This window comes from Convolutriloba macropyga, chromosome 9, assembly GCF_964194025.1.
Source record: "Convolutriloba macropyga chromosome 9, txConMacr16.3, whole genome shotgun sequence".
Classification (NCBI taxonomy): domain Eukaryota; kingdom Metazoa; phylum Xenacoelomorpha; order Acoela; family Convolutidae; genus Convolutriloba; species Convolutriloba macropyga.
In genome coordinates, this window is record NC_134476.1 from 22644661 (window position 1) to 22670432 (window position 25772).

The 25772-nt window shown below is 35.3% G+C and overlaps 1 protein-coding gene across 2 annotated transcripts in view; it reads right to left on the minus strand.

The window, feature by feature from the left end:
• The window catches only part of LOC142345669 (uncharacterized), a 710383-nt gene that overhangs the window by 86496 nt on the left and 598115 nt on the right, over positions 1 to 25772 (minus strand). Inside the window, exons 3-7 of one of the 2 annotated variants that reach the window (XM_075397883.1) lie at positions 25303 to 25453; positions 18084 to 18201; positions 10588 to 10602; positions 6183 to 6322; positions 429 to 569 (exon numbers count right to left, since the gene is read on the minus strand). In XM_075397883.1, coding sequence (XP_075253998.1) covers positions 429 to 569; positions 6183 to 6322; positions 10588 to 10602; positions 18084 to 18201; positions 25303 to 25453 — 565 coding nt within the window. The remainder of the gene's footprint in view (positions 1 to 428; positions 570 to 6182; positions 6323 to 10587; positions 10603 to 18083; positions 18202 to 25302; positions 25454 to 25772) is intronic. The other variant, XM_075397884.1, reaches the window with a different exon arrangement.

The following is a 25772-nucleotide window of genomic DNA, read 5'->3' on the forward strand; positions in this document are numbered from 1 at the left end:
GCAATTGCATAAAAGACCCTCGCATTGCTAATTGCTGATTAAAAGGACAAATTGAAACGAAAAGATGGCTCTCCAAAGTACAAATATAAATCATTTCTCAAGTAACTAATAAAGAATTTCTATTAATTTTAGGCAAATTGATGTTTTGTCACTGTTGTCCACAAAAGCGTACGCTTCCCCTCAAAGTGTACCTTTTGCAACGTAATGTTGAACAAAAAACTTTTCATCAATGTGACCAGTCTCCTTGGTTTAATTTTGTCATCGCAACTGTACTGGACAGACAAAACTCGATATTTGTACACTTTTTATATAAGTAATACTGCATGCCACAAGCGAACACTGGTTTCTCATGCAGTTGGTTGTTTACTTAAAATGTTACTTAAAACCAAGAAAAGTGATTAATTGATAAGAAAATATACCATACTTACGTAGAGTGCAAACAGAATGTAAAATCCCAGCGAGAATGCACTGAGACTGGCAAATTTTCCAATGTCAGGCACCAGAGCCAGAGGCAGCACTATCACAGTGGCCAACACCACCAGAACAGTGTTTTTGTAGAAACTCAATTCCTGCAAAAATATAAACCAAATCACATTGAGGAGCTTAGGGATAAAATGAAATAGCAAAAACAAAAATAGCCAGCAGATTGCCGGAAAATAGTCGCTGTTAGCCCCACTGACCGAAGTTGGGTTGAATGAGACAAATGAAGATCAATTGACGACCGCTTGATTTTTCTAAGTGTTTCTAATTTTGTACGCAGTTTCATTGAACTCAATAAATATGGCGAAATCAGTCATAAAATGGAGGACAATAAGCTAATACTAATAACAATTAGCCGTAAACTCTAAGGAACTCGGATAACTTAATGAACTAAGTCTTATACCATAAACTCTTAGTGCCCGGCCTGTCTTCTTTGATCTTGCTTTGACTGTGAACTTATTCGGGTAAACTTGATCAATGAACTCCACTCAGTTGAAACATTGAGTGGGATGGTGACAAGTATAAAAAATTAAAACATCAGGACAAGTCATGGCCTACAATTCAAAAAATTTTTATCGAAACAAGAAACTAAACCTAGAATGGACTTAGAATCCATTAGAAAAACCATTTACAAATGATGCAATCAACGATGATACAACCAAGAAAACAGTAAAAATCAAAGTATAAGTGGCGCATGTGAACACAAATCCACAAGCGAGAAAGCATTTTTTTTCAAACACAGTTCTCTCGATCTACTTTAAAATTAGAGAGCGAAACAGAAAATTTAACGACGCAAGAAACCATTCGCTTTTCCGCCAGATTTCCGGTTTCTTTTGCAAAAGGGTAACTTCCTAAATTGCAAATAATTTTTAACACTTCGGAACCTTCCGTATGTTTGGTCAAATCTTCATGGTTTCTAAGCTGTCTGTTAACAATTAATACACATTATTAAACCTTACCACTATTGTGCAATGAACCGTCCCAAAAAAAGCTGAGGTCAAGAGCGTCGAATGTACCGAATAGCAACTAATTGTGTCATCTTGCTCTATTTTAGGGTGAAAATTGCTTTCAAATGCTTTTTCACGTTTGTTGATTGAAAAAAGTGTTTAAAACTCCAAGCATTAAAAAAATCAATGGCTCAGTTATTTGGAATCCTGTCTTGCTAATGACAGAAAACAACCAATATTATATATGTGTTCATTTGACTACTTCTTCGATTTTCTAAAAAACAAATGTAATAAAAACTCCTTTTTACTCCTTTCAAGGACGCAAATTAAAAATAACTGTAATAGATGAGCTTCGAAATTGACGGTTGACACAAAATCTGCACAAAAACTTTGTCCTCATGAACTTATGCACCGTTATCATTTATAATTAAGCTCAAAATCAATTACAATAGTCAAAATTGAAAAAAAACTGGGAATATTTTTCCCGTTTTAAAATGTGGTAATAACTCTGCTTCTAAACATATGCCGATGAATGTCGTACAAATCGCTCTCGAACAACAGGCGGGGCAAAATAATTTAGATGAGACTGTAGCCTAGATAAATTTTTTTTGGAGCAAAATTAACTACTAGTGAGGGGTTCGAAGGCTAACTTTAGCTTAATTGAAGGGGGTGTAGGGTGAGCAAATTGATGGTTTGATTAGCACAGGGATTCGATTTGACTTATTACGGTCGGAAAGAGGTTGTTAGGGCAAGTGAGGGGCGAACTGTTCTTCACATAATCAACTTATGTCTCCGAAACAGTTTCGACGTATCGCATATTTGAAGACTAGTAAGCCGTAAGACTGTGAGAGCTCAACGCCCAAAGGGCGTTATCGTTTAATCAAAGACAAAAAATCGCATAAAAAGACTTCTGGACTAATACTACTGCTACAAACTTTGTTTGATTCACTTTTGCTTAAACAAAAGAATTATTTTTGAAAAACAACAATTGGCAACGCAAAAATCAAGAAGTTAAACACAAAAAAGTCAAATGCAAGAATGTTCTAAAACAAAACTCTCAAGCACAAATTTTGCATAAAAAGACGCACGTTTACAACAACAATTGCTTCACACTTCGTTCAGAAGCAAATAAAAACTTGAATTAAAACCCATTTGGTAGATTCAATTTGAAAGAAATCTTGTCCCCCCACTTTGATATAACAGCGCCGGCAACACTTCCTCTACCAAAAGCGGTGTTCTTCGGGCGTAAACAATTAATTTATCGACAATATGAGCAATCGATGTTCACCGAGTTGTTCAAAATGTATCTTTGCGCAAATTACCTGAAAATATAAACACTTAATTTGATCAACATTGAAAGATTACCAAAAACAGTAAACAAAGAAACCGCGACGTACAAAATTCATTCAATTAGAGCAGATATATGAGCTTTAGATTTGAAACATAGTGACCTTACTACGTTCACTATAACAATCCGTACACCTTTTAGTTTAAAAATTCAACAAAATGTTGAGAACAAATTAAATCTTAAGCTTCTCGAGCATATCTGTAGTAAAAGCAAACAAGAATGACTTCATCCATTTCTAAATAAAGATTCTCTTCAAAAAGGTATATAAAATTCGTGTGTAAATAAGCGTTCTTCGGAAAAACAGAGGACAGAACAAGCCAAGACGTAAAATTTCGTTGTGAGAAAGAGTAGTAGCTGAGAGTAACAGTTAGTAGAACTATATCATGAGAGACAAATTCAATACCATCATATGTATTTGACTGATTTGAAATTTTCTAATCCAATTAATGTCGAACCTTGAGAAATTTTTTGAATATCGCAATCAGGTGTCAACCTTTAGTTTTAAGAATTTGGACCCGAAATGAGTTTTCATGGTCTAATATGGGAAGAAGATTTTGTATCCCATCTTCTCCAGGTTTTTGTTCCGCACATGACGATGAGGACAATCACCGGGAGAGGGAGGTGGTTAGGCATCATATGTTCAGAGACGAAACCAGGAAGAAGAAAGAGGAAGAAAAGTCGGATCTTTACCGTTTGTGCCTCCCCCAGCTTAAAGGGTGTATATTATTTGCAACCACCCCCCCCCCGACGCACGTGCCATACTTTTTATAATGATTTACTGTGTGTGACACGTGCTCTGTAACTGGGGGGTGCATAACGTACTGGGTGGGGAGGTACAAACGGAAAAGATCTGAAAAGCCAAACGCGTCGATCAAAAAATCGGTCACCGAAAAATCGCATAAAAAAGGACTAAAATAACTGCTTCAAACTTTGTTTGAGAGTAATTAATCACTTTTGTTTAAGCAATAAGAACTCAATCGGAAAAATGTCACTTAAGGGCTGAAATTGAAAGAATGTTCTAGAACACGAGCGCAAATCAGCTTTGCCTAAAAAGACATCCAAGTTTACAATAATTGCTTCAAACTCCGTTCGAAAGCGATTTAAGATTTAAGTAGGTCTAAAACAAGGTCATATCAAGCAAAAGTTTGATAGAGTTGTTTAACCGAAATTATAGATTTTTGGTTGTTTAACCGAAATTATAGATTTTTGGCAGCGCAGAGAAAAATGTATGCAAAAAATTTTCTCTCTGCTATATCATTTGTTTAAGATGGTTAAACTCGGAAAATAAATATTTTTGTTTATATAGAAATCCAATTTTAGATAGTACATATAGACGAAATGTCCTGAGATCGATTTTATTTTCTTGTTCAAGCCTTATGCTATCATCTTTTACATTATGCGCCGACGCGCATTATTGAGCCTCCTTGTTATTTTTGCGAGACTTTTTTGCATCTCCAATCTCGTTTTGAATGATATGGTTACTTGCATTATGGTTACACCTTTGATTGCACAACCTTCAAATCTATTTGCAGTGAACGCTACAAAACATAACCGGCAGATTGCCGAAAAATAGCCGCCATTGATTCCCATAGCCCCAATTGCGGTTGAAAGTTTGTTGTTTTTTGTAAGTTGTTTTTTGTACAATAAATAATTCTAAAGTGCGAAACATTTTGTTGGTATTCGGTAGTTAAGACTTCTGTTTCCTAATGAGGACATACGTGGGCTAGTATCAATACCAATAAACACTAGAGAAGGCAATTAGGACTTATAAGAACAAACTGGGCGGGGCCACGGTGGAAGGGGCTGCACTGGGCCTTTACAGCTGAACGATGTGCAGGGGCGGGGATTTGGGGGTGGGGTGAAGTGAAGTGGGGTTGATGTCGGGGTGGGGGGTGTTGTGGTGGGGGGGGGGGGGGAGGTTCCGGGGTTAACCTCTTAAGAACCGCCATTCACAACAATATAAATCCCAAAACAGTTTCTGTGAATCGCATACATGGAGACTAGTGAGCTGAAAGACGCTCAGAGAACTTAATGCCCGCTGGGCGCTACATGTTTATCCTGTTTCAGAGCACGAAAAGTCAAATGAATCAGACAAAAAAATAAAGTCAAACGAATCAGACACAAATATCGCATAAAAAAGACCAACAGGACTAACATAATTGCTGCAAACTTCGTTTGAGTGCAATTAATAAGTCTAAAAATTGGCCTTTATGGGTTTATCCCTTTTGTATTGTACATTTCGATCTAATGATTCTGTTCATTTTAGATTGCTCTGCTGAGCACCTGCTGTTGAAAAGGGGACAAAAAATTTCACGAGATGTTGAGCAAGCTGTGACTTAAGGTAAAGCGGAACATATTCTTATTTGACTATATATAAAAACCATGCCATGAAAACTCCGGAATCGACTTGAAGTAGAATTTAAATGAAAACTTAAAAAACTGTAGAATTAATTTATGTATGAAAATGTGCTATTCAACCTTTGATTGCTTTCACAAAGTGAAAATAACCCTACCAACAACGGTAATGGGAACATAAGCAATAAGGGTAGAACAAATTGCTCCCGAAAGACTAATGTGAGCTCTAATCTATTGCAGCCTGTATCAGTCGGGGGCTGAAATTCAATAAGGGGCGCTTAAAATGACGTCATTATAGGTTATTAAATACCAGTATAACCACTAATGAAATATAATGCCGCCACTTGAGTTCAGCTACTGGCACTTGTGAATGAAAGATAAGTTTAGATCACTCAAAACAAAAAGTCAAGGGCGTTAAAGTCACTCGAAAAGTAACAGTGAAGCAAAAATTTTGCATGAGAACAACTCAACACTTTTACAATAATTGGTTCGAAATTCGTTCGAGAGCAATTAGTAATTGAACAAAAATATTCTGAAAGGCAGAAAAGAAATGAATTAGGCAAAAAAACTTCAACAGTAAAATTTAGCGAAAAAAATTGTTTCAATTTATTCTGTTTTTTTCAGCTAAAACAAACTTAAAATGATAATAACAAAATCAAAAATCCACAAAAACTATCAAAAACTCTTATTTAAAAAAACCGTGGCACTAAAAACCCGAGAAAAGCACAAAAACTTCCGAAAATACGTCCATAGGTCGAAATCACAAATAGCTGAAGATTGCGCGTAAGACTCTTATATATGATTGAGATAGTCAACAATGCTCGCAAACGTACAGTTACTTGATATATGTTCTAGAAAACCACTACAATTGATTCAGCCGCAAGACCTAAGCACTAAGTTTTCACATGCGGCATTGACTTACATCCTGTTTGAAATACACTCCAGAAAATTATCGATGAAAAACGACGCTCCAACAACTCCTCTTTATCGCACAAAATGGGGCCACTATAATAGAAGGCCGAGATGAGAGCGGCTTTTAATAAGAGACTTACGACGGGAGTGACGTATCTGGCCAAGAACTCAGCAGCCACGTCTCCAATGACAACAAAGAAGGCCACGCAGGCCCCTATGTTCAATCCAATCACACTTAGTTCCACAATGGTTTTGCCTGCCACTCCATTGGAGAAGAGCACTGAACAGACAGTACATAATTGGACACAAAAAATCACAGAGGTCACTGGTTAACCATAAAATCATAAATCGTCCGTAAATTGTCTGCAAATTACAACACTCTGTAATTATAATAATTTTGCTGATCTGAAAATGCCGTGACTCAAAAGAACGTATATTGCCTTTTATTTATATATAGGAAGATTAAGAGGTCACGTTCATATGGGAAATGCACTGAAATTACACTTATTCAAATCAAAAAAATTCTGAAAAGTAAATCTTAACTTGATCTTGTTGCTGGTCCTCTTGATTTGGTTCAAACATTTGTGTATTTTTAAAGTCAAAAATAGAAATAAGGTCTGTTTTATTATCTTGCACGATTCAGTTAATAGATCTGATTTTCACAGATACAATTCTTAGTAAACAAAAGGGCCAGTACGATGCTGGCTCTGGTCAGAAATAGTTGTGCCATAAAATGACAATCCGTCGTCGTTTCGCCAGAATAAATTCGGTTATTAACTTTTTAGCCCTGATTTCAAATTTGTAGCAGTTTGTAGCGATACTGATTACACAATTACCTGTTCTGTAAGTTGTAGTTCAGGATCTGCTCTACTTGATGATTTTATTTGATTACACTACCTTTCTGGTATACATCCATGAACGAAAACATAACAGTTCTTCTTTGTATTGTATAGGAGGTTGAGCATAAGAGTTACCGTGCTAGGACAATAGATCAAAATACAACCGATCGGACGCCCAAATTGAGACAACAGATCCACGATTTAATTATCTAAGTTGCATATTGGTCAATAACTTTAAAGTACTCAATTACAATCTAGCGCATAACATTTTCCGTCTGGATAATAGGTTCGGTTTTGACGGATTCATATCAAGTCCCACTGGCCGCTAAGGCACTGCGATGGCTGGCGAGGCCAGATGTGGTAATTTCCAGTCAGCTTGCAAATAACGCTGAACTTTATCCAATGAGAATAGATTGATTTTCGATCTCCGGTCCCAATTCTTGTTTTCGACCTTGTTATCGACCAGCACGTTATGCAAATTTTGTTTAATCACTCGAAATGACCAATGCGGATAGTGTTATTTAACCTTTTCCTTTATACATCCTGGAAATCCTAAGGAAATCTAGCGTTCTTTTTTAAACACTAAATGATCACTCTGCTTAAAAACCAAACGCGCATTTTTGAATTGTTTCTCAATTGATTTTTTCACCTCAAGAATTTTGGGAGAACTATGATGAAAAGCTACATCGATCTGATGAGAATAGCTTGGAATAAGTTAACATACTAACTTTTGTTTCACTCTATTAAATTACAATGGTACCATTTTCTATGTTTACTGCATACGGTGGCATGTCAGATAGCAGAAGGACCAAACAGCCGAAAAACTCTAAGCATCAGATAGCCGAAACTATACTAACGAGTGTAAATAGGCCGAAAATAAAAACGGTTGTTCTCATTGATTTAACAATATGCGGGCTGCAAAGGCATGGTCAAATGAACTGATTTGCTTACACTTAACATAGTGTGACTTTAAGTTTCCTTCCTTATGTTGATTGACCAATCACAGTTGAGTTATAGATTAAATGCAATAAAACGACCAATATAATGCGTCGATAAACTTTTTCGGCCAATTGAACTTTCGGCTAACACAGAGTGCAAACCCTGCATGGTGTTGTGAGTATATTTGCGAACAGACGAAACAGATAGAATTAAAGAAGTAATACCAAGAATTCGATAACACTGATCCACTTTTATTTAGTCTCCATTTTTTTAACTGTCCACTACAAATCACCCTGATTTACCCCCCCCCCCCCCCTCGGAAGTGATTTTGAGACCCCCACCCCCACCCCCCCCCCCCCCCCTCACAAATTATGTTCTGTTATACAGGTTATACAGCACGCTCCTAGGTAAACAAAAATAGCATGTCCGCCAAGGGTCTAAATGTTATCGACCAATTAAGCGTGTGGGGGAGGGGTACCCAGTTCCAAGGTAAAATGTCTTTTACACCGAATGCGATATGCATTTTACATCTTCAAAGTGAGATCAAATTGCTGTTATCAAAACCAAGATATAACCACTCAGAAGACAGAGGTCAAACAAATCAGGTCAAGCGAGAAAGAGAAATAACACGCGGCCGACTGTTTTAGTTCAAGAGTACTCACTTACCGTCACTGATCATTCCTGTAGCAGTCGAAAAGCGAACGAAGAATGACACAGAATGTATAGAAATAAAGTTAAAGTAGGCAAAACATAGGGGGAAAGAGCAAGCTAAATGTACCAATTCAAAATCGGATCTTTAACGTTAATGCACTCACCAGTACATCGTTTACGCCAGACCCGAAATTTTTTTGCACGTTTTATAGCACCCTAGAGTTTTAACTGGAACAACTGGCGAGTTTTAATTGGCGACGTTAACTGAAAAGCTACACACCTTAGATTTCGGGTGGAGTTGACAGTACGAATCGCATACTTGGAGTCTAGCAGGCCGAAAAGATCTTAAGAGAACTTAAGGCCTTCGGGCGTTAATTGTTTAACCCGTTTTTGAGGACGAGTCAATAGGGGCATACAAAATCCGTCAAGCAAAAAATCGCATGAAAAAACCGTCTGACTAATATAATTGCTACACACTTCGTTTGAGAGCAATTAATAATGAACCAGAAACAATTTGGCTAACCAGCATCTGAAAAGCACATTAAGGGTTTATCCCTTGTGTATTTATAATTCTCAACCTTCATTCCATTCATTTTAGCTTCTGTGCAAAGCCTCTTAGCTTCTATTTCAGCTACTGAGCAAGTTCTCTTTATAAATTGAGCAGAATGAGCAAAGATAAGATTCCCAGAAAAGTTAAGAGAATTTCAACTAAAATACTGCAAAAAGGTTAGTAAGACGAAACAACGTTTGCTTGACTAAGAAGATATGAAAGAAATTTTGATCACGCAAAACAAAAAAGTCAAGGGCAAAAACGAAAACGCAAGTCACTCGAAAAGTCAAAAGGTCAAGCAAAAAATTTGTATAAAATAGCTAGCAGGTTGCCAAAAAAACGGCCGCAATATCTCTGTAGATCTGCGGTCTCAAAAAGAAAGTAAAATCACAGACCAAAACACAGCCGGCAGATTGCCGGAAAATAGCCGCCGTTGATGCGCTTGATGCACATCCGGATTGAAACAGAAAAAAAGAAAAGATAAATTGACCGAATCGTTTCTATTTTCTCAATGAACAAAAACTGCTCTAATTTGGCGTGCAGTTTCAGTTGGATCACTCTGCTTAAATACCAAACGCGCATTTTTGAATTGTTTCTCAATTGATTTTTTCACCTCAAGAATTTTGGGAGAACTATGATGAAAAGCTACATCGATCTGATGAGAATAGCTTGGAATAAGTTAACATACTAACTTTCGTTTCACTCTATTAAGTTACAGTGGTACCATTTTCTATATTTAATGCATACGGTGGCATGTCAGCTAGCAGAAGGACCAAAGAGCCGGAAAACTCTTAAGCATCAGATAGCCGAAACTATACTAGCGAGTGTAAATAGTCCGAAAATGAAAAAGGTTGTTCTCATTGATTTATTCGGTTGTAATAGAATCACATACGGGCTGCAAAGGCATGGTCAAATGAACTGATTTGCTTACACTTAACATAGTGTGACTTTAAGTTTCCTTCCTTATGTTGATTGACCAATCACAATTGAGTTATAGATTAAATGCAATAAAACGACCTATATAATGCGTCGATAAACTTTTTCGGCCAATTGAACTTTCGGCTAACACAGAGTGCAAACCCTGCATGGTGTTGTGAGTATATTTGCGAACAGACGAAACAGATAGTATTAAAGAAGTAATACCAAGAATTCGATAACACTGATCCACTTTTATTTAGTCTCCATTTTTTTAACTGTCCACTACAAATCACCCTGATTTAGCCCCCCTCGGAAGTGATTTTGAGACCCCCACCCTCCCCCCCTCACAAATTATGTTTTGTTATACAGGATATACAGCACGCTCCTAGGTAAACAAAAATAGCATGTCCGCCAAGGGTCTAAATGTTATCGACCAATTAAGCGTGTGGGGGAGGGGTACCCAGTTCCAAGGTAAAATGTCTTTTACACCGAATGCGATATGCATTTTACATCTTCAAAGTGAGATCAAATTGCTGTTATCAAAACCAAGATATAACCACTCAGAAGACAGAGGTCAAACAAATCAGGTCAAGCGAGAAAGAGAAATAACACGCGGCCGACTGTTTTAGTTCAAGAGTACTCACTTACCGTCACTGATCATTCCTGTAGCAGTCGAAAAGAGAACGAAGAATGACACAGAATGTATAGAAATAAAGTTAAAGTAGGCAAAACATAGGGGGAAAGAGCAAGCTAAATGTACCAATTCAAAATCGGATCTTTAACGTTAATGCACTCACCAGTACATCGTTTACGCCAGACCCGAAATTTTTTTGCACGTTTTATAGCACCCTAGAGTTTTAACTGGAACAACTGGCGAGTTTTAATTGGCGACGTTAACTGAAAAGCTACACACCTTAGATTTCGGGTGGAGTTGACAGTACGAATCGCATACTTGGAGTCTAGCAGGCCGAAAAGATCTTAAGAGAACTTAAGGCCTTCGGGCGTTAATTGTTTAACCCGTTTTTGAGGACGAGTCAATAGGGGCATACAAAATCCGTCAAGCAAAAAATCGCATGAAAAAACCGTCTGACTAATATAATTGCTACACACTTCGTTTGAGAGCAATTAATAATGAACCAGAAACAATTTGGCTAACCAGCATCTGAAAAGCACATTAAGGGTTTATCCCTTGTGTATTTATAATTCTCAACCTTCATTCCATTCATTTTAGCTTCTGTGCAAAGCCTCTTAGCTTCTATTTCAGCTACTGAGCAAGTTCTCTTTATAAATTGAGCAGAATGAGCAAAGATAAGATTCCCAGAAAAGTTAAGAGAATTTCAACTAAAATACTGCAAAAAGGTTAGTAAGACGAAACAACGTTTGCTTGACTAAGAAGATATGAAAGAAATTTTGATCACGCAAAACAAAAAAGTCAAGGGCAAAAACGAAAACGCAAGTCACTCGAAAAGTCAAAAGGTCAAGCAAAAAATTTGTATAAAATAGCTAGCAGGTTGCCAAAAAAAACGCCGCAAAATCTCTGTAGATCTGCGGTCTCAAAAAGAAAGTAAAATCACAGACCAAAACACAGCCGGCAGATTGCCGGAAAATAGCCGCCGTTGATGCGCTTGATGCACATCCGGATTGAAACAGAAAAAAAGAAAAGATAAATTGACCGAATCGTTTCTATTTTCTCAATGAACAAAAACTGCTCTAATTTGGCGTGCAGTTTCAGTTGGATTCTAAAACTATACTTATATCAGCTTTTAAAGTGAAAGCTAATAAGCTTAATACCAATGTCAGCTAGCAAACACTCTGATGAAATTTGATAACCTAATTCTCAATGACCTAATGATCGGAATTTATCGGTTTATCCCGTCTCTTTTGATGTTGCTCTTTTGGCCTTGATTGTAATCACAATCTTGCGTAATTCATTGAGTGAATGGATATAAAAACCATTCAGTTGAAACAGTGAGTGAGGTATGTCAGAAGTCAAAGTCGTAACTTATGTAAAACAAAAACGTGATCAAAAGCGAAAGCAAATTTTAAAAAAGGAGAGCGCCTAAATAATAGCCGTTGTGAGGCTGACGGCGGCTATTGAAAAAGAAACTTTTTATTAAATGCTGAGATGTTACATTTTGATTAACACTATTTCTAACTTATTGCTGATTCTATTAGTTGCTCTCAATTAATCTTCATTTAGAAACACACGCACTCATTCGACCTTACCTCTTGGAATTATTAAAAAAAGACACTTTCAAAGTGAGATAGTCATTTTTGAGAGTGAAGTAAGTCACATGTGACCAAAAACAATCATGCGGATGAACAAAAAAACTCTCCCTCAACTAAATATGAAAAACTGCGTCACGCACGCAATTCAGTTGAAATTACGAAAACAAATGAACAAAGAGAAAGAGCTGGTGTTCCACCTATATCCGAAACATCAAGGAGAAAAAAGTAAAATACCTAATCGAAATATAGTGTTTTTAAAAAAAGCCGACGCACTTTTTAGTTTGAGCGTGTGGGTTGGTGGTGGGGATAGGTAGGTAGGAGGGGGCAGCCTGGTGAGGATGGGGTAGGCGTGGGGATTTAGGTAGGTGGGGGAGGGGGGGGGGGGGGGGGGTAGGTAGTGAGGGGGTGTGGGAGTGATAGTGGTGGGATAGGAAAGGGGTAGATAGATTGCTGGTTATTGTAATTGGGATGGGGATGCGGGACTGTTGTGGGAATAAAACCTCTCAAAATGACCTTTCGACCTTGAACATTAACAGCAGCAACTAATCATTATTTATTAGTAGCTGAACTATTGTGAAAGTCCATTTTTCGAAAATAGAAGTCAACGTTCTGAAACAGAAGTCAATGTTCGAAAACAAAAGTACAAGTCATGAACAAACCTGCTTCTACTAAAAAACCTGTAGAATTCCAATTTTCTGTTCGAGTTGTAAGTACGATACGGCCAATAATATCCCTAGGTATCCCTTTAATGCTATAAAAAGAGACCAGCACGATTACATACATAGTTGCCAGATTGTCAAAAAAAAATTCGCAGTAGCTTTGTGGCTCTGCACTCTCAAAAGGATAAAAGAAAGTTCTTTTTTATTAAAAGCCAAGAAGTTATATTTTAATTTAGAATCTGTTTAATTTATTGCTGCTTCTAGTATCTGCCCTCAAATACTTTTCAATTACATTAACACAGATACTCACTTGACCTTATCTCTTTGAATTGTAGTGAGGCAAAGTCAATTTCAGAGTGAGGAAGTCATTTTTGAGGTAGGTCATTTGAAGTCATATGTGACTAAAAAATTCAACCTGAGAATGAACGCAAAAACTCGCTCCACTAAGACTGAACAATGACGTCACGCACGCAATTCATTTGAAATTGCCTGAACAAACAAACAAAAAGCAGATTTGAAGTGATTGCAACGTCATATGGTTGAAAAAGAATCCTGACGACAAAAAACATAGCAGGACCAGTCCTGAATTACAATTAACAGAATTCAAGCAATTGAAGACAACAAAATCAGACTCCAATAACAAACAGAACAATAACTCAGAGGCCCACGAAATAAAACAAAACGGTACAAAAAACACTTCAAAAACCGACAAAAAATTCATTTAATTTCTGCCAGAAAAATAGTGTTTTGAAGCTATTATTTTTGAAAAAACGTCTTCAGAAGACTTCTACACAATGCGAGTTTGAACAGCAAACCCCATCTTTGTAGAAAACCACTGCAGAAAAAGTACACATAAACGATTTTTACTAAGGTCATTGAAAATAAGTGGCATCACAGTCAATGAAAACGAAATTTGGCTCTTCAATATCAACTGAACTATCCACAAAGAAAAAAAGGTATCAACTTTCATAATACAATTGGAGAGCAGGCGAAAAAAATTAGCAAGAAAAGCTGGCAACAACTAAAAGTTCAAAAACAGTTGAAAACAAATGGTGTCGAAGCCAATGAAACTAATGGCTATAAGCCTAACAATTATTAGATTTATGCCTAAAGGGAGAGCATCTAAGACCTATCATTATTGAGACAAGCCGACAGGACAACAAAAACAATAACAAAAACATTCATAATCCATAAAAACTCAAATAATTTTCGAAAACAATTTATCCTGCAGCTTTGAATTTAAAACAACAGAAAACTCAAACATTCCTTATCAAAAAGCTACAAAGAAATATAAATAATGAGATTATGTGTGAGAACAACAAAAAAACTTTTTTGAAAGCAATGTGTGTGTAAAGTGGTAAAAACTGTTTGATGTTGAAAAAACCTTTAATATGATCAAAATGGGATCCAAACGAGAGCCACCTAAAATTTTCCATAATGACACTAAGTGATAGAACAAAAAAAAACTACAAAAGGCGAGAAATCAAAAAAATCGCTAGTATTTTCTTCAAAAGAGTGAGCGTCAATGTCGTAAAACCATTAATTTCAACTCAGATGAGTAAAGAAAATATAAACATCACCCAAAAGAGCCATTAAGACCTATCATTGATGAGACAAAAAAAAAACATAACAAAGAGAACAACAAAAAATCAATTAAAAAATCATTTATTTCATGAAGATAAAAAGCGTCATTGTCTTTGAAAAGCAAGTGGTGCCAAAGTAGTGAAACCTGTTTGATATAATAAAACGTTTAAATTATTTAAAAAACCTATGAGACGTCTCAGAGTTGTCTATAAGGATACTAAAGGACAAAAAAAACAGATGGTGCAAAACTCCTAGAAAATACTAATTTTTTTTGAAACCTGTTATTGTCAATGTCGTCAAAACCATTAATTTTAGATAAAACTCAAGACTCTAGTACTCAGGAATTAGGGCATATAGGTTGGGCACTACATAGAAGTACACTATTGACCTTTAATTAGTAAATGTTCATAAAAATTGAAGTTCCATAAGTGAGTTCAGAAGTCAGTTTTTTGAGTGAGGTAAGTCACACAATTGACCTAAAAGCAGAAATGACGTCACGAACACAAATTTTTGCAAAGCAGTAGATGTCATTGAAAAAGTCAATTCCAAGAAACCGGAGTAATCAGGGTAAGACGGAACAAAAATATGTTAGACGAAGTAAAAAACATAGCAGGACAAGTCCTGAAATACAATCGAAGGAATTGAATGAAAAACAGGCCTAATGTACCTGACCAGCAGCTCAATTGAACAATCCCAGCCAAAAAGACGAAATCGCGGAAGTTGAGAAACTAAAAGTATCAAACTAAAAAAAAAATATTCCTAAAACTCTTGAAGCTTTTAACTTGAAGGCCATTTATGACACAATGCAATATAGTCATTAACTCAAGCAAAAGACTTGAAAAAGATTAATTTGACACTAAAGGTAGATAATCTCGAAAAAAATGACAAATGCTTCAAAAAGTAATGTGAAAAATGCTTCAAATGAAAAGAAAAATTTTAAAGATATTTTTCGAAAATGTGTCTGGAAAAAAGTTCAAATTCATTTTTTCTCTGTGGAGTTCTGTCTTGCAACTCATCTGCAACATTTAAAAAATTTCGTTGGCCAATAAAGATAGTTAAACTCAGAAAATGACAAAAAAAATTCCAAAAAATTTGAAAACAAAATTAAACTGCAAGCTTTATTTAAAAAAATACTTATATTTGCAATCTAAAAAAACAGAAAACTATTTTGTTGCCACTAGAAACTCTGCAATAACATACTATCAAACTTAATAGCAGCAAACCCCTGGCCACTGAGAAAAAAGACTAAAATTTCAGGAATTCAAAGAAAAAATTACAATTTGAAAATCGCAAAAAAATTTGTAATATTAAAATCTTGAAACACATTCTCCATTACCACTAGAAACTATGCAGTAACCTATTATCAAAACCTAAAGAGAATGTTTTGGCTGTTCAGGTTAGAGAACCCTAAAAATTGACAACAATTTTCAAAAATTTGAAAAAATTGGCTTATGCCATGGCCAATAAAAATTTTGCAGTAAACTATTAGCAAATCCTAGTCGAGATTTCTTGCCCCTGGAGCTGGAAAACTTGAATAATGACAATTTATGTCAGAAAATTGGAAAAACTGCAAGGTTTATCAGAAAAAAATTGTGAAGTTGAAAACCATTCCATTACCACTAGAAACTATAAATAACCTATTATTGTGACAGCAAGAGCTGAAACAACAAAAATATTCAAAAAACTTGAAAAAATTTTAAAAATTAGAATAAATTATCGTGATTATATTTGGCGTACCAATACATATAGCTCTTAAAATGGCCATAAAAAGTAATTACGTCTGGCAAAAGACCTTTACCAACTTTTACAAACCTCAATTTCAGACTGGTCCAACAAAAAATCCGAAAAAAAGTCGAAAAAATTGCAACATTTTGGGCTCAAAAACTTCTGAAAATGACCTGTTAACCTTAAATTACGGCCTTCCCAGTAGCTTCACCACTTTAAGTAATTGAAGCACTACTATACGCGGCTAAGGGCCTCTAATGAAACTTGATGCCCGCTGAGCTTTACCTGTTTATCCCGTTTTGAAAGCTCAAAGTCATGAAAAAAGGTGTGAAAACATCTTACAAAAACTTAAAAAAAGACAGAGCACCAATACAATCCAATTCTTGGATTGTAAAAACAGGAGAGCAATAATAGCCGCCTGGAATTTTGCCTTGGCAAACTGGCAAACTCAAAAATACTCTTTCATGAAGACAAATAGCGTCAAGATCATAGAAAAGCATTATTTGCTATTTGTGGGTTAAGCAGTACAACTATGCAAGATTCGAACATACGCATTGCTTCTGAAAGTATTCACAACGAATATGAAATAAAAGCCGCGAAAACAGAACTCAAATTGCCGCACGTGAAAAAACATCGCTCTCGAAAACCGAAAATCTGTTCAAACACCATTCTCTCACTTCACATTAAAAACTTTGAAAAAAGTCACCCCATATAACTTCTAGATTTTCGCTCCGCTTTTTACTACAGAGTGACTAAAATCAACACTCCAACTTGACCTCTCATTGACAAAAGTTAAAAAAGCGTGAACAGATCTTAAAAAGACACCAATACAATTCAAATTGTTTGAATTTTAAAAAACCAATAGAAGGCCAATAATAGCCTCAGCTATCGACTTGCAGCTATTATTAATTGATTATCCCAATACGTATTCCAAATGCTACAAAAATACAAAAAACAAAGCTGACAAAGAAAGCTATTCAAATCTTCACAGCAAATAAAAAGACTTAAAGTTCAGTACGAATGAGAAAATTGCGAAACCCACACTTTGAGTACGTTTGCCACCCTTAATCACCTAAAGCAAAACAAAAACGATAACTTTAAACTTGATGAATGTCTATAAACTAGAACAAGATCTGCGAGCCTACAAACATATTGACACTCTATCGATACAGCAAAAAATAAAAATTAAACACAAAAACCAGCTTCAATTTTTGATTTTAATATCATCATAATAAATATTTTCCCGTCAAAAGCTAGCAAATAAGATACAGTATAGGGGCAGCAAATTTGGCTGAGTTTACGAAACAACGCAGTGATAAAAATGCAAAGTTTTTAAAAAGATTTTAAAAAATGCATAAACAATTTAACAGCAAAAATTTTCTTAAAAATTGGTGTTAATATCTTAAAACCATAACTATTGAGTCAAAAACTACACCAGACAAATAAATCATCAAAAAATTGACAGAAATTTGATAGTAAAAAAAATTTCTCCAGACAAATAAGTAACCAATAAGATAAAAATGAGAGAATTTATTTCGTCCTATTGCTCTGGTACGAGTACAGCTACCCCCTAATATTCCTAATCTTTTCGTCAAAGTGGAAATCTTGCTTGATACACACAGTTGCTTAAAAAATGTCATCATCGTCGTCATAATAATCCTATATTCAAAACATTTAAAATGAAAAAAAGTGATAACAAGTTCTGCGCTCACGTTCACTTTCGAGCGCGTTCTGTTAAAATTGTCAGCTCAACTACAAGACTCCTATTTTATTATATTTTACTGGAAAACTTTAGCTTGGATTTCCAGGAAAAAGAGAAAAATTGTCAGTCCAAGTTGTAGCGAAAGATGTGTCTTAGTAAAGCCTCACTAAGAGAAAACGAGTTAACGGAACTTTTCCCAGTGAACAATCAGGGTTCAAATAAATCATAAAGCAAAAAGAACTTACCCAAATACTGGAATGACTTCCTTCTGGTTGCGCACGCCGCTCTGGCCAGGAAGCGACAGGATATGTATGTGAAGTACGCACAGGAAAATATACACAACAAGCCGAGGATTAGTCCAGCCTAAAGCAAGATGATTACTTTTATTTAATTGAATGCCCAACAGCACGCAAAACTACTGACTCTTAGTGTTCGTTTTTAGGTACTCGAGCAGTTAACTAAAGGTGGCTATACAGCCCGTACACCTCTTAAAAAACTAAATTTGTGGCCTGTGCGCGTAAGAAAAGAATAGTTCCCCTTCATTTTATCATCTGCTAAAAGCATTTGAGGTCAATTTTCCAAACATACGGTGTTGTTGTAGTGACTAGACAGAACTAGGATCGGCTTATCTTCGCGGGATTTGAGTTTGACTCTCTCATCTGACCACTTTGTCGCTTATTCTGAGAAAGTAAATTTGTCAGAAGATACTAGTAAAATGGATATTAATAGGTGATTGTCTTTCCACAAGTGAATGTGGTGCGGCGAAGAATAAAGGAGAGATTTGAGAGGTTTGGATAAAAAATATATTTAAAAAAACTTTTGAGTTTGAAGGAATGAATTAGAACAGCGCGGAAACAAATTGGCAACCACAACGTTCTGTTCGACTTATTTGCTTGAGAGGTCGAACACTTTGTGATTGCCCAGCGTTTACACACTGTTCTAATTCACTTTCTTAAATAAAAGTCGGACATTTTTTCTTTGGCCCCAACTTTCTCAAACTTCTGTTTGACCGTGTTGGTGAACACACCTGGTAGAGCTATATCAGACTCACTTATGACCTCCAATCCGTCCCAAGAAAAAACGAACATGCGATAATCGCACAAAGGCGGTCAACAGGACCCACAAAATCGCCACGAAAGAAGTCTGAATATCTACGCTATAAAATTAGAATATCTACGCTATAAAGTCTGAATACCTACGCTATAAGTCTGAATATCTACGCTATAAACTTACTCGACTCTTTTTCATTTTGTTCACTGCTTTCTCGTGACAAAAACCATTACTGAAATTTGAGTTATAAATGATTTCAAAAATCATCAAAAAGTGTTAACACGTCTTCAGCAAAAAAAACCATCCCGTGAAAATCAAGAGCGAACAATCATAGCTGGCAGATTGCCATAAAATAGCCTCAATAGCTTCGCAGATATGCAGTCTCAAAAGGATAGTAAAAAGAAACAGACAAAAAAAATCTTTTCATCAAATGCTGAGATGTTAAATTTTGATTAAGAATATGTTTAATATAATGCTGCGTCTATTAGCTGTTCTCAAATAACCTTCAATTAGCGTGACAAACATTCACTTGATCTCATCTTGAATTCAAGTAAGGAAAAGTCAAATTCAGATGCAGGAAGTAATTTTCGAGATAGAGGTAACTCACGTGGGACCAGAAACTTAATCACGCGAACGAAGAAAAACTCGCTCCACTAAGAGTGAAAAATGACGTCACGAAGGCAAATCAAATTCTATGAACGAATGAACAAAAGGCAGATAGAAAGTGATTGTGAGGTCAAATGATCGAAATAAAACTCTTGACGACGAAATAAAAAACATAGCGGGACCAGTCCTGAATAACAAAAAGAATTAAACCAAGTGAAGATAACCCAATCAGAATCCAATAACGAACAAAACAATAACCAAGACGACCACGAAAGAAAACAAAACAGAACATTTCAAAAACCGACATTTATATCTTGCAAAAAAGTGTTTTTTAAGTTATTATTTCCAAAAACATATTGATAAGACTTTACACAATGCGAGTTTGGACAACAAACCCAACTTTGTATAAAACCACTGCAGACAAGTTAAAAGGACAACAAACAGTTCGCAAAATGATTTTCATCAAGGTCATTGAAAATAAGTGACATCAAAGTCAATGAAACACGAAACTCAATCTTTATGTCAATTGCACCATCTGTAAACAAAAAAAATATATCGACTTTAATGAAAACAATTGAGGGAGCAAGCAACAAAAATAGCAACAAAGCGGGCAAAAATAAAAAGTTCAAAACAAGTCGAAAACAATTAAATGGAAGCAAATAAAATTATTAGCCATAAACGAACAATTATAGAGCTGCATTTGTGACTAATTGGAGGGCATTTCGACAATTTCGGCTCACTTTTCATTTGAATTCTAGTAGTGAACTGCGGTAGATTTCAGCTGTTGACACTTGTTAATGAGAGAGAAACTTAGATCCCCCAAACGAAAAAGCGCGTAATCAGTCGAAAAGAAAAAGCGGTCAAGCAAAAAAAATTGTATAACATATCTGCTGAGAGATTGCCAAAAACCGATTAGAATAAAACAGAGTAAAAAAATCGAAAAAACAGTAAAAAAAACTGCTGCATGTGAAAAAAACCACTAGCGAAGAAGCGTATTTTTGTTCAAATTTTCTATTTATCTCGTTTTTGGTGCAATTCCTGTTTCGGCGTGACCAAAGTCAATACTCTAATTTGACTTGAAAAATCATAAAAATGTGTGAACAGGTCTCGAAAAAAGACAGCACCCCAATACAATTCAAATTCTTTGAACTGTAAAAAAGGAGAGCGCCTAAATAATTGCCGTTGAGAGGCTGACGGCTGGTAATAGTCACTCAACTCAACATAAATCATTAAAAATTCACCATTAACGATCATACCGAGCTAGGTCACGCACATAAAAGCAGCAAAAAAACGATATGAAGACGAACAAAGACGCTCGTTAGAGCTATGCAGCGTGAAAAAATTTATAGACGAAAAAAAAGTAAGAGCAAGTGTATCAGAATACAGCTATGCTCAGCTTACATTTTAAAAAACGCCCCAAAATAATTCAAATCCTTTGAATTTAGAAAAGCAAGAGAAGACTAATAGTAGTTCCAGCTTTCACTGTGCGGCTATTAAGAACAATCTCAGAAGTTGAGGAAATAAAATAATCAAACAAAAGTATAATCATTACTGAACTCTGGAAACTTTTACCCTGAAGGCCAAATTTTATCCAGTTAAACAAACCCATTAACCCTACGCGAAAGCCTTGAACGAGGTTTATTTGCAAATAGAGATAGAAACAAAATCGAGAATAATGACATAATTAACAAGAAAATTATAAAATAATGAAATTTTTTACTTTCGCAATAATAACACTTTCCAAACCATTTTTTATCTCCAGAATTTGTCCAGTAACCAATCTGTAAGACATAAAAAGTTTCACTGGCCCATAAAGATCGATAAACTTTGAAAACTTCAAGAAAAGAATTGCGAATTTTAGCGAAAGGTAGCAAAAATTTGTGTTATTGATTTCCTAAGAAACATATTATTGTCTCCAGAGGCTATCCAGTAACCCAATTTCAACCTTAAAAAATTGAATTGGCTCATAAAGATCGGAAAAGAAGCCATTGCCACTAGAAACTATTTAGTACCCTATTATCATGTCCTAAAGGAGGTTTTATGGCCCCCGAGGCTGGAACAATCAAAGAATTGCCAAACTTAGTATCATTTTTTGTGCTTATCTTTGCAATACAAAAACATATAGCTCAAAAAATGGTCATAAAAAATTAATTTTTTCTTGCTAAAGATCTTTATCAACAAACGTCAATTCAAGAGACTAATCAAACAAAAAATTGGAAAAATGAAAAAAGGTGAAAAAAATTTGCATAATTTACCTTTTAACTTTCAATTAAAGCCTTCCCAGCACCACTCTAAGCACTCGAAAGACTACTACAGCCAGCTTTGGGCCTCTAACCAAACTTAATGCCTACTGGGTCTTACATGTTTACCCCGTTTTGAAAGATCAAAAACATTGAAAATGTGTGAAAATTCTTGGACTAAAAAAGAGAAGACCAATAATAGCCCCAGCTATCGCTTCGCGGCTATTTAAAAGACAGCTACCTTATACTAAAAAGGGAATCAATAACAGCACTAGCTGCCATTTAGCTGTTATTAAAAACAAAGAAAAATAGGAATGAGATAGTGTGACATACTTATTAACAACAGACAATAGATACCAAATCAGGAAGAAAACAACTATATAAAAGACAAAAACCTTAGAACAAAAGTTTTATATGCCTTATATAATTGTTTTCTGCAAACAAAAGAACTGTCTCTTGTGACTGAGAGAAAAATTTAGATCAAGCAAACGTTAAAAGTCAAGGGCGTAAAAATCATTCGAAGTCAGAACGTTACAATTTTGCTTAAAAAAGAACACGTTTACAATAATTGCTTCAAATTTCCTTCGAGAGAAATTATACATTACCGAAAGCTTATACAATACCAAATCATTTCCTCGCCGTCATAGAAGATCGGGAAGGAAAAGACTGAAACTTGAAGTACTTGTCAGGGGCCCGGAAATTTCACCCTTTCTCTTTTTAGTTCTATCTTTTCATAAAAAACAGCTGAAGTCAATTATCTTCCAGAAAGCCCACAAAATTTCCTGTTCATTCCTATTATGGTTATTACTCAAGTCAAAAAATGCATTAGGTAAGAAATTAACAGTTCAGAAATTTATGAACTAAGAAAAACATTGGAAACGGCAAATTGAAAAAATGTCAACAATTGTTTGTAACGATGAGGAATACTGCTAAGAGAATTGAGATAAAGCGGCTCAACACTCGGTGTTTTTGTAGAAAATGGAGGCAAATACTATGGGAGAAAAACTTATTAATATAGCATAAATAGCCACAAATTGCACAATATGCTTTCAAAAAACGGACGGGGCTGTGGCCAACTTGCAGCCACGTACGTTTCTGATTATAAAAAAGAACATAGCCGGCAGATTGCCGGAATAGCTGCGAAAGAATAGACCTTCGTGTCATATAATAGAGATAGAAACAGATACAGATCTAAATTGAAAAAAATTGACGCCGCTCAAAAAAAACTAGGTAAAAAACATTCAGCGATAAATTAATAAAGCTTGTCAAAATTCATTCCGCAGAAGCCTCTTATTAGGGACCTTTACTGCACATATGAGTTCCTCTGACCTTAAACAAATTCAAATTAAATTTAAGTTTTAAAGTGCAAAAGTCATTTTATTGAGTGAGGTAAGTCACGTATGATCAAAATCTAATCACGCAAATAACCTAAAAACTTTTGCTAAAGTGAGTGAGAAATGACGTCACGCGCGCAAATGCCGTAAGTGAGAGGAAGAAGTCATTCAGAAAATTTGACTTTTTCAGCTTTGCTGTGTGAACAAATGTAAAACGAAAAAAGAGCGTCAGACGACGAAACAAAAAAACATAGCCGGAAGAATTCCGGAAGCGACTCGAAGCGTCAAAATTTCACTAACCCAACCGTAATTGCAGCGGACGCCACTACATTTTCTATTAAACCATTAACTCACTACCTCTCCAGGTCTGCTCTAAAAATTGGTGAAACTTAAACCACTGTCACCAAGAGAAACAAAATGCAGCAGAATTTTACATCATTGAAAACGTTTGGTAACGTTAAAAAAACCGAAATAAAGAGGTCAAAAAAGTGCTAGACTGAAAAAGCTGACACGGTTATCAATTGCCCTAAAAAATTTCATAATTCTAATCTGAAAAAGATCGCGAAAGCAAACAACAGATAATAATCTTAGAAACTAATTTAAATCTTTTGAAAACAAAAAGCTCAAATTTAAGAATCAGAAAACACCTATAATTACATTTCTAATCACTGCAATTAAGAAAAAAAACAACACACACTTGTTCCTTGTTGCACATATGCTAGACAATATGATTGCATACTAATTCAAAAATTAAATTGATCATAGAAAAGACATAAGCAGCAGAAGAATATTCAAAGGCAAAAGACCGTTTAAAATTAATACCATGGCCAAAAAAAATTGCAGTAAATAGTCTTAAGTGGAAATTGTGGAAAAGGCTTGATATCAAACTCTCAGTACTACCTTATGATGAGTGAAATCAAATGCAAACCAAAGAAATGACGAAAGTGTAAGAAAAAGCTGAAATCGTTCATTTTTAACAATTGAAAAAATCAATATAACGAAAATAAATGTAGGTGCCAGGAAAAAGATAGAATGATACTAACTAGAATATGGGCACAATGTAAGGAACACATGCGCACAATGTAAGTAACAAAAACACATTCTTGATTTTTGAAAGTTAAAAATCAATTCAAAAAATCAAGAAAGACGAACACATTTCATTGTTCAGCATATAAGACATATAAAAGATAACTAATCATCCAATACAAAGATCTATTCTCCTGAAGAGAACAAAAAATAGGTAAAAGCAGAATTCATAAATACGAAAAATTGAAACATTTTGCAAAAAAAATGTTCAAAAAACTTTTAAGACTGCATTTATGAAAAAGTTTTAGCTGTTTATCAAAAACCTAACGCCAAAAAATGATTGAATTTTTATTGAAACGAAATTAAAGTCCCTCATGTTGCACAAAAAGACTATTTCTAGCAATTACAGCCAAAATACAAACAAAAAAACTTACGAAAATCGGAAAAAAACTACCAAAATTGGATTAGCATATGTAAATTTTATAAAACAAAATTACATCGAGGTAGAAAGAGGCATTGAGTATATGAATGATCAAAGAGAAGTTGCCATATTAACTGATTTTTGACAAAAAGACGGTTAAAAGATCCAAAAATGAAGAAATTAATAGAAAAAAAAGCCAAGAATTAACTAAAAAATCAAGAAATATGTGCTAATTTTCAACTTGAAACGCATTTTCAGGCTCTGCAAAACACTGTGGAATCAATTTCCGAGGTTGACATTTCAATATAGTATCGAATAAACTTTATTTCTATAAGTAACCAAATTAAAAGCAAAAAAATTGGGCCACTTAGTCCAAAAAACGGCTAAAAACGGTTATTAATGTGCCATGCAGTCAAAAACTACTTTTCAAAGTCAAAAAGTCATTCACTAAACGAAGGGCATGATCAAAAAACTTCTCTCGCTTAGCGAAAATCTGTTCACCAAGACAGCTTTTCTCACTTTTGCTTTTAGGTCAAAATGCCGCGTGAACAAATCTACTTCCTGTAAAAAAAAAGACCGAGAGAAAACCAATACTCCTCTTCGAGTCGTAAAAAAACCAAGAGCACCGCAATATAGCTTCGCTCAGCTTACAGCTTCGCAGCTATAAAAAATGTCAAAATATTGAAAGAAAAATACAATATAAATTCTCCTCTCAACTCTTTTGAACAGGTCGAGGCAAAAACTGATTTCACCAGGTATTACGGAAGTTAGGTTTTACAAATCTTACCCTCTTGAGGGCGTATGGCATGGACAGAAGAGACACACCCACAATTGAGTTGGCCAAGTTGACAGTTGCTGACCAGATCAAATCCTTCTTGTAGTTGGTGTTGATTCCCATTCCACCACTTCCTCCCATCCCTGATGACGAGATAGATCCACCTGTATCGACGGATTCCATTCACGGATTTTATTCAACTTTCCGCTGTTTTTTACGTCAGCAAAGTTACATAAGAGAAGTTCAGACTAAGTTACTATAAAATAATTTGCTGACGAAAACTTAAATCTAATTCGATGGCCAAGTGAGCTTTTCATTACTTTATTTGGTGCAGTGAAAATTCAATGATAGAGTATGAACTAAAAAAAATACTGGATTCATATTGTAAAGTAATACAGTCAAAAAGCAAAATCTACAACGAGATAATCAGACTTCGCTCGTACTTATTATTACACAAAATTTGTTCAGAAGCTTGAGTCACG